Source organism: Protopterus annectens, chromosome 8.part0 (assembly GCF_019279795.1).
Source record: "Protopterus annectens isolate FY-2018-M chromosome 8.part0, PAN1.0, whole genome shotgun sequence".
Taxonomy (NCBI): Eukaryota; Metazoa; Chordata; order Ceratodontiformes; family Protopteridae; genus Protopterus; species Protopterus annectens.
Window position 1 is genome coordinate 1,865,158,941 of NC_056741.1, and position 14,039 is coordinate 1,865,172,979.

General features: G+C 38.8%; 1 protein-coding gene across 1 annotated transcript in view; it reads left to right on the top strand.

Annotated features, from left to right (window-relative positions):
* LOC122809687 (von Willebrand factor A domain-containing protein 5A-like) overlaps positions 1 to 14,039 on the top strand; it is a 1,458,063-nt gene that overhangs the window by 1,157,404 nt on the left and 286,620 nt on the right. The window contains exon 16 of the mRNA XM_044081363.1: positions 7,142 to 7,220. Coding sequence (XP_043937298.1) covers positions 7,142 to 7,220 — 79 coding nt within the window. The remainder of the gene's footprint in view (positions 1 to 7,141; positions 7,221 to 14,039) is intronic.

The window sequence follows — 14,039 nt, forward strand, 5'->3', positions numbered from 1 at the left end:
CCCCTGAGCATAGGCCTGTGGTTCCATCTGGGAGCAGAGGCAGAGGGGATGAGTTTGTTATCCAAGCTGAAATGCCAGATATGGTGCATAGAATTGTACACCACACAACTAGTGCATGCCTATGCTGAGTGGAGACACTGCTCTTCATCAATGTCCTGAATAGCACAAGGACACAGAGACATCAGACAATGCAGCCATCAGTGCATTGAAGTGACAGTGATGACAGTCTAGTGGTTGGGGACTCGATTCTCCTGTCATGAAGCTTTGACATCCATAAGTCTGAGATTTTTCTACCCCCATCCCAACCAAAGTGTTCACCCACCTGTTCTGTCTTTCACCAACCCTGTCTCTTGTCTGGTATGTCTATCTCCCTTCCCCAACATTCCTCACTCTCCTTAAAAGGAAAAGAAAGGCACCTGTCCTAAATAAAATATATCATTCCATACATAGCTTTCCATTTCACATGTGTCTACTTGACCCAATTTAGTCCAATTGGCTTCATAACACAATTATGTTGTTGTTACCCCTCTCTCTGGAGGTGACAGCCCAAATTCAGCTAAAATTCTGTACTTATGCTCATTTGTTGCTGTTGAAGAAACAGATAGATATGGTTCTTTCCTATAATTTTTCAGCACATTCCTGCCTTCCTTTCACTTTGTTTTTCCCCCTGCTTGGTCCCCATTTCAACACTTTCCTGTCTTCCCCCATTTCTTTTCTTTAAAGAAACATTGCGCAATGCTGCACATTGTGCCTCAACATGCAGCAATGTTGGACATCAGTAAAATATTTAAATCTACTTATAGACACTTCTAAAAGTTCAACATACACCTGTATTCGAACACAGTACCATTAACCTCCAACAACAATTCCTTAACACCTGTTGTCACAGATTCAGTTATCTAACGTGTATTTCATACAAATGTATTAGCTAAGAATACACTAAAATAGCTTAACATATTTGTATAGGCTATACTAAGAGTCTATTGAATTAAAGAAAAGCAATCTTGAGTCACAGTACAAACAACCATATCAATAAAAAGAATTATTACTTTTATTTATGAATACAATGGTATCCCAAATGGTTAACTACATACTATATTAAAAATGTCAAATCTGTGGCTATGAGATATTGATAAAACATTGTTTTCAGATAAAGCAAACTCATATGTCATTTTCGAACAGTAATGGAGTCCTGTGTAGAGAGAGTCTGCCACTGGTGTCTCTTATATATGTTTGTCCTTGTTATCATATTGGTTAGATCAAGTATGCTATAGTTCTTTATTTAGCTGATCCCGATGAGCCTTATAAGAGCAAATTCCAAGGCTTTGTGAATGGAGCACCAGAGCCACACACACACACACACACACACACACACACACACACACACACACACACACACACTCATATATCTGCATAATTTTTATCTCTTTCATTTCCCTGCTATAAAACCCGCATTTGCCTGGTTTTGCACGCCGGGCAGTGCCGGTTAGCTAGGGTATAACTATTCCTGGCTCCACAAAGTCTACTCTTCAATTTTTCCCTTGGAACTAGACAAACTTTCAACTTAAGCACTCAAATCATTCACTTCTCATCCCTGCACTTTCCCAAAACTCATAGCAAGCACTAATAAACCTTAGCACTAGACCCCCCTATACTGTAGAGAAGGACAAAGCTCTCTATTTGACCTTACCAGCCAATCAGTAAAACAGTTCACTGTACCTATGCAGGCATGTACAAAGGGCAGTTTCAGGTGTACTCTCCAGTCCAACTGGTGAATCTGGGCATTTTGAGGCAATGTTACAATTGCCTCATGTACACAGACACCCCTCTTCTCCTTCCACCAAACACTAATACATGCGAGAGATGCAATTATACAGCCAAACTGGAGGCTATGCTCTCTCAACCCAAGACTGGACCAGGCAGTCAAGAGGAGAAGGGAATTACTTGCATCACACCACCAGTCTCACGTAGACCTACAAAACCAGCACTGGCAAAAAACACACATAAATACATAAAAACATACTCGGAGGCTCTAAATAAAAATCTGCAAAAGCAACAGAGGCCTTTAAAGCAGACACCCAAGCAACCTCCACCCCCCAACACAAACCATGAAACATACTTCACAAAACCAGTGTGCCACACAATCACAGCCCTTAAGGCAAAATAACATACCCAACACACTAGTAATAGGTGACTCTATAGTCAGGCACACTGACGTCCCACTCACTAAGCTGAACAAGGAGATGGTTTCTGTTAGTTGCCTGTCAGGTGCCAGGATCCGCCACATAACACAATCACTCAGGTCACTCCAGAACAAGTACAGATATGACTCTGTCATTGTCCATGTTGGTGCGAATGACCTGAGCCATACCTCCCTGGACTACATGAAAAAAGACATGGAGGAGCTCTCTGATCACTGGTATGATCCTGACCCTGAGTAGCATCCTGCCCTCACCAAGAATGATACCATGGTATAGAGAAAAAAATATCAATTTCAACAATTAGCTAAGCTTCTGGTGTCATTCAAAGGGGATCCAGTGTCTGTCAGCCTGGGATGACATGCTTGATAAGCCACGCTGCTTTGCTAGAGACGGCTTGCACCTGTCACCCTTAGGCTTTCGAATACTGGCCAAGGCTCTTGCCACCCCCATAGAGCCTTTTTTAGGCAAGGCTCAAAAGACAAACCCACCGCCATAAATAGCACAAGTAACAAAAAACTGAGGGTAATGCTGCTCAATGCCAGAAGTCTAAACGTCAAAATGCATGCACTCGAGGCACTCCTCAGTATGGAGAAAATCGATATATGTGCGGTAACAGAAACTTGGTTTAAAGCTCCAGAGAGCACCCCAGCACTACCAGGCTACAACTCATACCATACATTTAGGCCACAAAACCTGGACCAAAATACAAAAGGCGGGGGCGTATCCATATTCATCAAGGATACCCACACCTCCAGGATAGTGGCAAAGCACGATGCTTCAGAGATCATCCACGTGCAACTAACAATGGGCAAAACTGCTATTCAAATTATAGCTTGCAACAGATCACCTACCATGTCCCAAGACCCCCACTCCGAATTCCTGGCAACACTGGGAAACATAAAGGACCTACCAAACACCCTGATATTGGGTGCTTTCAATTGTCCAAACATTAACAGGGAGAACTACTTAAGTACAAACTCCCTGGCCCAACATTTCCTAGAATTTATAAACTCAAACACCTTGGATCAACTGGTTAGTTAATACCCCCACCAGAGGTGACAACATATTTGACCTGGTCATCACCAACATGGGCGACCACACGGGAGGTCAGCCCCTCACTGGTTAGATCTGACCATAAACTAATCACTCTGGATATTCACATTCTGCCACCACCCCTGGTCAAAGAAACCACAGAGAAAAACTTTTCAAAAGCAAAGTTCACATTACTTAAGACCGAGGTGGGAAGGTTCAAAGCTCCCATGCTAAAGGATAATGCTGTCCAAGCTGCAAAATCCTTTACTAATGCACTCTATGGGCACCTACAAGAATGCATGGATCATGCTATCCCAAACAAAACCAAGACTCACTCCTCCAAGAAAAGGAAAGCAGTCTGGTGGAGCCCTGCCATAAACAAGCTATACAATAGAAGGAGGAAACTAGTACAGAAAAGAGTAAAATCCCAAGAAGGGAAGACATCCCTGATCGGTATCAGCAAGAAACTACGTTCCCTCATAAAATCATCCAAGGCTAGCTTCGAAAGAAAAATTGCCATGGACTCCAAAGATAACCACAGAGCATTCTTTAGCTATGTCAAGAATCTAAGTGGCAATTCTCAGATCTGCTCGGAGTTAGTGCAGAATGGCACAAAATACACTGAACTGACTGATATAGCCAACATTTTGGCAGACAGGTTCAGTGCAAACTTCCCTCCCCTCTCACCCCAAAAGGGCCCATAACTATACCAGAAGAATGTAGTTCCCCTGAAATCACAGGCACTCAGGTTAAAACAGCCCTCTCCAAAACCAAAAACACAGCATCAATGGGACCGGATGGTGTCCAGACTGTGTCCTACATGAGCTCAAAGATGAACTAACCCCTCAACTAAACACACTGTTTAAACTTAGCCTCTCCACAGGCTACATGCCCACAGAGTGGCGCACAGCATCAGTTATTCTGCTCCACAAAGGTGGAGCCACAACAGACCCCAGGAACTATCACCCTATAAGCCTGACTAGCTTGCTCTGCAAAGCTATGGAGCGCATCATCATGGATCTCATTAACAGAGACATTGGAAACCTCCAAACACTGGACCCAACCCAGTTCAGCTTTGTTAAGGGAAGATCATGCCTCCTAAACCTGGTGGACTTCTTTGAGACAGTTACCAAGGCTATAGACGAGAGAAAGATGGTCCACACAGCCTACCTAGACCTCACAAAGGCCTTCGACACCATTCCCCACTCAGGTATTATAGACAAGCTCACCAGCCTGAACATAAACCCCTACATCACGAGATGGGTTGCCAGCTGGCTCACAGACAGAACCCACATGGTAAGAGTTGCGGGAGCAAGGTCTGACTCTAAACCGGTTACAAGTGGCATTCCCCAGGGCTCAGTCCTAGGACCCCCTCCTTTTCTGCATATACTTCTCAGAGGTACAGGCAAGCACAGGAGGACTATGGCTCACCATGTTCACGGATGACTGCAAACTAGGGGTTATAATTGACTCCCCAGCTGACACAGACATCCTCCAAAAGGGTCTCACTGAAACAGATACCTGGTGTCAAAACCATGGTCTCAAACTAAATGCCAAAAAGTGCATAGTCATCCCCTTTGGAAAAAACAAAGTACCCACAAACTACCACATAGGTGGTAGCGCCCTAAATACGAAAGACATAATAAGGGATCTGGGGACCCAAGTAGATAGTAACCTCTCCTTTGATAATCACATTGCCAAAGTGGTTAGAAAATCCTTCTATGTGGCCCACCTAATCACAAAAGGGTTTGCATCCAGATCGAAAGAGGACATTGGGCCCCCTCTATGCATCACTCATCAGACCCATCATAGAGTACAATGCCCCATTTGGGATGTACCTTAGAAGACTCCTGCAACAACTGGAAAGGCCATAGCAGTTCCTCACCAAGAGGATCACTGGCCTCAAGCAGATGCCCTATGCAGCTCGAGTGAAAAAACTCCAGCTGTACTCGGTTGCATACCGCACTACTCAGAGGTGATCTCTGCCTGACATACAAGGCCATGTCCAACCCAGAATCGATGGACATGCTACACCTAAAGAAAACCATATCCCCTCAAGCCACATGCTCCAGGGATCTAAACCTCACCACAACAATAAATAGGACATGCTGGAGGGATACATTCCTATCCCAGAGACTTCCCATGCTCTGGAACAAGATTTCAATCTGCATTAGGCAGAGCTCCTTGCTAACCCTCTTCAAGAGAAACCTTGATGAGTGGATGGGAAACAGAAAGTTTACCCCCAGGATCACTTCAATGGCTCTGCTGGACAGAGGCACAGGGAACTAATCTAAGGGGGCGGCGAAAGCCAACACATTCCAGCTAGGCTTATAAATGCCTTCGGGCAGATAGCCTAGTACCTACCTATGAACCTATGAACCTATATATTTTTTGCATTTACTTACTATGGTGATAGCGTACTGACATAGGCAGTGTGGTGATAATTGCTAATTAATGCTTTTCTGTCTGCTCTTCCAGAAAGTTATCATACAGCCCACACTAAAAAATAACACCAACTACAGTACAGAAAAGTAACATGGCTACACAATTTGCATACACTCATGCAGTACAACAGCAACCTAAAAATCACCAACCATATAAAAAGTGATCACCACTATCTGCATCTACCACTTAGATAAATAACCCTAAATAAGGCAAAACATAGCAACCACAACCACATTAACAGGCCCCTGAACATCCCCCACATTAACAGACTCTCAAACATCCCAAAACTGAACTACCTCCTGCACCCCACAGTAACAGCAAAGCACTGCAAAGTGCACTGTAAGTACAAAATGAAATAGATATAAATCACAAGCTATACAGGCACACCAAGCCCACAAAACAACCAATGAAAAGAAAAAAGAGCAGAAATCAATCTCATCCCCTAAACAAAAACTGGCTTTTAAATCAGCCCATACTAAATAAAAGAGTAGACAGGACACAGACAAACCATTTAGTAAAAAACTACAAGAAAAAACAAGCCAAACAAGAGTTTTCACCGTGTAATTCCTTAAAACCTATTGCAAAAGAGGATACTGGGATATATGCAAACAACCCCTTCTAAAGAAAAGCTGATAGTGCTGATAGGCCAAAAAAAAAAGGAAAAACTCAGGAGAAGAGTGAATCTTGAACATTGTCCTTCTCCTTAAACACCCCCCCCGAACTTGTGCATACTAACTCCAAGATTACCATACCTGTGGGAAAAGGAAAGATATGTAAATCCACTTTTTAGGCCATTCAGAACCTGATCAGTCTAGCGGGTCCCAACATTTAAAAAGATTATCCTTCTTACCCTCCTATTCCACATCTACACCATAACAGCCTCTGAGAGTGGTAAAACATAAAAGAAGTCACATTACAAATATGTCCATATCTGTAATTGCACCCGTTTTATAAAGAAGTGTGAAATATGTTAAAAGTACAAAAGGTATGACTATTATCATGTAAACAGGGGGAGCACAAAGTCATTAATCTTAATTATGGATTTGCCATTATGAAATAATTCATCTGTTCCCACTAATGTGCATGATACTACCATATCAATCATATTTCACACGGTTATATTCTCTTCCTATCTCATTACTGTGTTCCTTGTATTGGTTGTATAATATGCTGTGGTTTCTCTGTTTCTTAACAAGGCAGTTTCATTAGATATTTCAGTCAAGTTTGATGATTAAGTCTGTGATGGTATACATGAACAATTTTAATGTAATACTGAGGCAGAAATGCACACGAAGCAGCAGGTTCTCCAGTGACATGATCTTATGTAACCCTTTCTTAGAAATAATGGACTAAACATAAGAAAAATATCATTATTTTTAAAATGAAATAAAATCTCTTGTATTTAGTCGACACATATCTACTGTTTTGTCCTAAATGCATTTTTTTCCAAATGTTTTTCTTAGCTTATCCATTAATACGTGACAGAGATTATTGCAATTATAGAGAATATAATAGGCATCCACGTAAAGCCACTCCAGTCCGGTAAGCATGTTTTTCTTTTGCTTATGTATCTTAAATAGAGTTGCCACCTTTCTGTTTTTTTCTGGAATATCTGGAAATCAAATCAGTTCTCTGGTAGTCCAGAAAACACTGCAGAAACTCCGGTATTATGTTTCAGAATGGAAACAGACCATTGGAGTTTGTTAAATTGGCTGATTTACTATGCTTTTTTACAGAAAAGCAAAATAAATCAGCTGAAAGCAAGCTTCGGGAATGGGAAAAGGGGGGGGGGGTTCCCCAGCAACTGATGTAAGTGACATCACAAAATGGGTGGATCATGGGCAGGAGAGTGGTTGGAATGGGTGGGATTGCATGTGATGAAGGGGGCATGGCCTTGTTCCAGTTTTAGCCCCAACAAAAGGTGGCAACCCTAATCTTAAAGTTATACATCACAATTGTTTGCTGGTCTTAATATTTCTGTAACTTTCCATATGACAGCTGTGTTTGTTTTTCTGAAAATAGTATCTCTCTCTCTCTCACCCATGCATCTGTGCCCATGCGCACACACACACGCACACACACAAACACACACACACACACACACACACACACACACACACACACACACACACACACACACACACACACACACACACACACACACCACACGCATTTACAAATAGACCTGTACATTCACATTGATACAGTCACGCAAATCCACAAACGTGCATACATACCTACCTGCCTGCTATTGTCTCATACTGGTTAAAATATCTGCTTCTCAGCTGCAGGTTGCTCTTTACATAAGTTTCTTTCATGTTTTTTTTTGTTGACATTTTTCCATTTAGACCAACCTGCTGAAAATATATTGGTTTTATCATTGCCCTTCTAGTCATGATCATGGTTCACACACACACACACACACACACACACACACACACACACACACACACACACACACACACACACACACACTCTGCTGAAAATATATGGGTTTTGGTTTTATCATTGTCCTTCTAGTCATGATCATGGTTCACAAACACACACACACATACACATATATATATGTATGTGTGTGTGTGTGTATATATATATATATATATATATATATATATATATATATATATATATATATACACATATGTATGTTTGTGTGTGTGTGTGCGCACGCGCGCACATGTGTCTATGTCTTATGTGTGTGATGCATCTGTGCACTTGCACATGCGCACACTTACACACACACACACACACACATATATATATATATATATATATATATATATATATATATATATATACACACATATGTATGCGTGTGTGTGTGTGCACACGTGTCTGTATGTCTTACGTGTGTGATGCATCTGTGCACTTACACATGCACACACTTACACACACACACACACACACACACACACACACACACACACACACACACACATATACACATATATATAGGTATGTGTGTGTGTGTGTGTGTATGTATATATATATATATATATATATATATATATATATATATATATATACACACATATGTATGTATGTATGTGTGTGTGTGTGTGTGTGTGTGTGTGTGTGTGTGTGTGTGTGTGTGTGTTTTGAGAGTTGATATACTTTGATTCCTAATCCATAATACCCACTAGAATAAGTGATTTGCAGGGCCCTGCACCTCACACGTTAATTTAATGTATACTTACTCTGAAACTGCACAGCAATACAGATAAGGGGAATTTTCTGTCCTACAATTATACAAAATAACACCTGCAGTAACACTGTTTGCAAGTACCCCCAAACCACAACACAAACACCATCTTCCAACACTACAGAAAACCCCAAGCCCATTAGGGAGAGACATACACACACAAGCACACAGACTCACACATATATCATATATATATGCACACAGTAAAACTTTAAATTGGCAAAAAACTAAGTAATGACTGCACAAAACCAAAACCAATTAAGTGCTTTTGTTCTTTTAATGTAAACTTAGAAGAACTTCATCAGAAACAGGCTCATATGTCTCAAAAACACTTAAATACATGTACTTATATCACATGACCAATTAATTAAACTAACAGTAAAATACATAAAAATGTATATAAATAGATAACTATAGAACAAACACCAAACTCCGAAGTACGAAAAAAGGAAGTGCCAACACAAACCACGGACGGCGGCTCCTTCAGCCCAAGTCTACGAACCACAGCTTTCTTCTGCCAAGGTCTACGGACCGTAAAATACCAAGTTCAACAAACAGCTACTCCACAAGTGCTTTAAATGTTTTATTCCACACCTCAAATTTCGTGAAACGCATAAAGCGTTTTTCGTTTGAATCAGTGTTCAAACTTCATCAGACAAACACTGGTTATCGCGCCAGTACGCATTTAAATACTACAATTTAATGATGTCATAAAATCTTAAATAAACATTCATGTTTTTAAAAAAACAGTCATATTTAAAACCAGAGCATATCCATGTAATTGTATCTAACCAAATATATATTAGCATAAATTGTGTGTTATTAAATTAGATGTATTTGTGCCTTCTCTATAAATAATTAGCATTTTAACATGTTTCCTAAAATATATATATAATATATATAATATATATATGTCCATCTAAAGACCAAAGTGCAGTGTTATCCTAAGACCTCTTCATGTTATATGCTATATTGTGTGTTAAAATCATTTATTCTTTTAAAATATTAAAAATGTAACCTTATTTAATCCTATGACCTCTTAACATGTAATAACTAGGACAAGGAATCCATACAAATTAAACTCCAACCAAACATTTTATGTATATATAGAAAAATATCTCACTTAAACTATACCTAATAACTATAATTTTGTTTTTTAACTTAGTGACTTCAAGGTTTTGAACAGTTACCCTTACGTGTGTTTCACAACAATACTTTCATTACCTAAGTATACTTTTTAGTTTTAATATACATGTGATTGAACAAACCTCATTCAATCCTGGGTCCCTACAAGATGTCAAGCGTAGCTGCCATTCTAGTTCTTTTTTCTCAAGGACCAACCTCAACACATTTTCATGTGTTAGGTCCGTATGATTCATTTGTACTTGGTCTATAACCATAAATTTAAATGTATGTCCTGTATTTGTATTACAATGTCTTGCCAAAGCATTTTCTTCTTTATTTTTTCTAATAGCGTAAGTGTGCTCGTATATCCGGTCTCTTAATCGTCTGTCCGTTTTCCCCACATAAAATGACGGACATTTTTCACATTGGGCCAAATACACCACTCTTTTACTATTACAGTTGTAATTACCTTTTATAGTGTATATTTCTTTTCCAATGTTGAAACTATCTGCAGAAGTTATATAACTGCAGTACCTACATGAGCCACACTTCTTGGTACCTCCCTTTCTTTTGGTAGTATATCCTTTGCTCTCTAACAATTGTTTTAAGTTCTTACCTCTTCTATACGTAATAACTGGCCCATCATTTAAGATTTTGGCTAATTCCCTATCTAATGACAAGCTAGACCAGTACTTCCTAACTGTATGGCAAATCTGACTGGCTTCCGGACAATATGTGAAAATGAATGCTGTGTTGTAATTTTTATCTTTTCCACCAATATTTTCTATTTCCACCTCTGCCATTTCAGGGTATTCTGTGTTGACTTCCCCTGTTCCAATGTCGCCACTACTCACAACACTCTCCATTTGGGGTATCCTGGTTAAAATTGCTTTGTAAATCCCCTTTTCCCTTTTTCTTATTACTTCCTTAAAAATACCTTCCAGAAAACTAACTGGATAGCCTCTATGTGAAAACATTAGGTGTAAGTTATTACATTCTATCTCAAAATCTTGGTCCAAGGTGGTCATTTTAGCTGCTCTCACAAGTTGCCCCTTCACCACTGATTTCTTTTGGTGAAGGGGATGTTGGCTCGAAAAGTGAAGGTAAGTATTTGAAAAGGTTTCCTTTCTGTGTATCTTAGATACATAACCATGTGTAGTTTTATTTAACTCTATGTCCAAAAAGTTTACTTTCATTTTGTCAAAATTCATTGTAAACTTAAGGAAAGTTGTGGTGGCTGTAAGTTGGTCAACTAACTCTATTGCTTCTTCTTCTTGTCCTTTAATTAAAATAAAAATATCGTCCAGAAACCTCTTATACATGTGAACGTCAGTACTCCAAGTTTGATTTAACACATATGTAGTTTCCCAATATGCTAGTACTAAGTTTGCAAAACTACCTCCTACTGGGGACCCCATTGCCACTCCAGACTTTTGTACATACAACTTGTTTTCAAAGGAGACAAAGTTGTTTTTAAGTATACAATCCAATAGTTTCTCCACAATTCTACATTCATTTTGTGTTGCTCCTTTTGATTTTATAAACTCCACTACCCATTTGATTCCCAAATCCTGTGGTATACAAGTGTACAAATCACAAATGTCTATAGTCACAAAATTCAATGATGGATCAAATTGTATATTCTGTAAGTCCTCCAAAAAAGACCAGGAATCTTTTAGAATCTGTTTTTGAGTTCCTATGTACTTTTTTAGGAGTCCATCTACAAATTTGGCGCAAGGGTATGTTATCGATTGCCTTGCGTCTACCAAGGTACGGAAGGGCGGGTTCCTCAGATTTTTGTGGAGTTTAGGGATGCCAAATATTTTTGGTATCCTTGGAGCTGGGATAGTTAGGTAGTGATTTTGTTCAATACTAATTAGTCCTTCCAAATATAAGTCATTAATAATTGATCTTATATTTTGGTGGGCCTTGTTTAATTCATTTCTACTGGAGTTTTCATAGGTATCTTTCTCTAACAAACTTAACATCGATCTGGAATAGTCTACATTGTATACTACCACTAGACCTCCTCCTTTATCAGGTTTCATTAGTCTTATTGGTAAACTTCTAAGGGAAAGGAGAAGACTATTTTCTTCACTTGTGATGTTTGTATTTTTGTTTTTGTTTTTGTTCCTTTTATGTCCTCTTACTATGTTCCTAAATTCATTTTCACACAAATATTCATACATGCATAATAAGGAATTTTGTGGTGGATTGAAACTGCTAGTTACATGTAACTCGTTTGTGGTGTTATTATTTACACCCCCAAACATAATATTTAAATTCAGTTTCCGCATAAACATCTTAAAGTCAATCAATAGTTCTACTATATTGCAACCTTTTGTTGGCACAAAGGTTAATCCCTTAGCAAAAAGTTCAACCAAAGTTTTGTCAATGTAGCATCCAGTAAAGTTGTAAATTGTAAAGTCTCCAGTTTGATTTGTAATAGTCTCTACCAGTGTCAATCCCACTGTTTGTTCGTGCTCCTGGTATTGTACTGTCTCCTCTGTCCATTGCCTGGTTGTGGTCTCCAAGTAGCCCCCCTCCCCCCTCTGTAGTTTTTTTGTTGTTGTCGTTGAGGCTGCTGGAAGTGTTCTTCCGAGTGCCAGTCCATATTATTCCCTCTGTTAAAAGTTTCATTTTGGGCTTGTTCTTCTTCTATTACACAGTCATCTCCAGTAGCCTCAAATTCTAAATCTAAATTTTGAACATTTTCATTGTGATTCTGGTCATTGTCTTTTAAAGCATATCTTTCAGGATTGTGGGGTTTATTGAAATGAGAGTTTTTAGTCCTTGAGAAAAAAGAACTAGAATGGCAGCTACGCTTGACATCTTGTAGGGACCCAGGATTGAATGAGGTTTGTTCAATCACATGTATATTAAAACTAAAAAGTATACTTAGGTAATGAAAGTATTGTTGTGAAACACACGTAAGGGTAACTGTTCAAAACCTTGAAGTCACTAAGTTAAAAAACAAAATTATAGTTATTAGGTATAGTTTAAGTGAGATATTTTTCTATATATACATAAAATGTTTGGTTGGAGTTTAATTTGTATGGATTCCTTGTCCTAGTTATTACATGTTAAGAGGTCATAGGATTAAATAAGGTTAAATTTTTAATATTTTAAAAGAATAAATGATTTTAACACACAATATAGCATATAACATGAAGAGGTCTTAGGATAACACTGCACTTTGGTCTTTAGATGGACATATATATATTATATATATTATATATATATTTTAGGAAACATGTTAAAATGCTAATTATTTATAGAGAAGGCACAAATACATCTAATTTAATAACACACAATTTATGCTAATATATATTTGGTTAGATACAATTACATGGATATGCTCTGGTTTTAAATATGACTGTTTTTTTAAAAACATGAACGTTTATTTAAGATTTTATGACATCATTAAATTGTAGTATTTAAATGCGTACTGGCGCGATAACCAGTGTTTGTCTGATGAAGTTTGAACACTGATTCAAACGAAAAACGCTTTATGCGTTTCACGAAATTTGAGGTGTGGAATAAAACATTTAAAGCACTTGTGGAGTAGCTGTTTGTTGAACTTGGTATTTTATGGTCCGTAGACCTTGGCAGAAGAAAGCTGTGGTTCGTAGACTTGGGCTGAAGGAGCCACCGTCCGTGGTTTGTGTTGGCACTTCCTTTTTTCGTATATAAATAGATGACCATAAATCTGAAAAATACCAGCAACAAAAACCTGTTATAATCTTCTACTTTTTAAAAAACATTAAATGTTTATAACATTGTTCAAGACTGGTAACTGGTCAGAAGAAAATCATGACTGCCATAATGTTTGTTTGACTTCAAGCTTTGTATTGAATTCGCAAATTATAAGGGACATCAATACACTCTCCAGGATTCATTAAGCTCCATGCAGGAATAGTGCTATTCCTGCATGGAACATATTGTGCCCATGTAGAGCAGCAGCACGCCTTGCATATTAACGAAGGTGTGCTGCTGTATGCTCTACATGGACACGAGCTGTGTTCGAGTGGAGG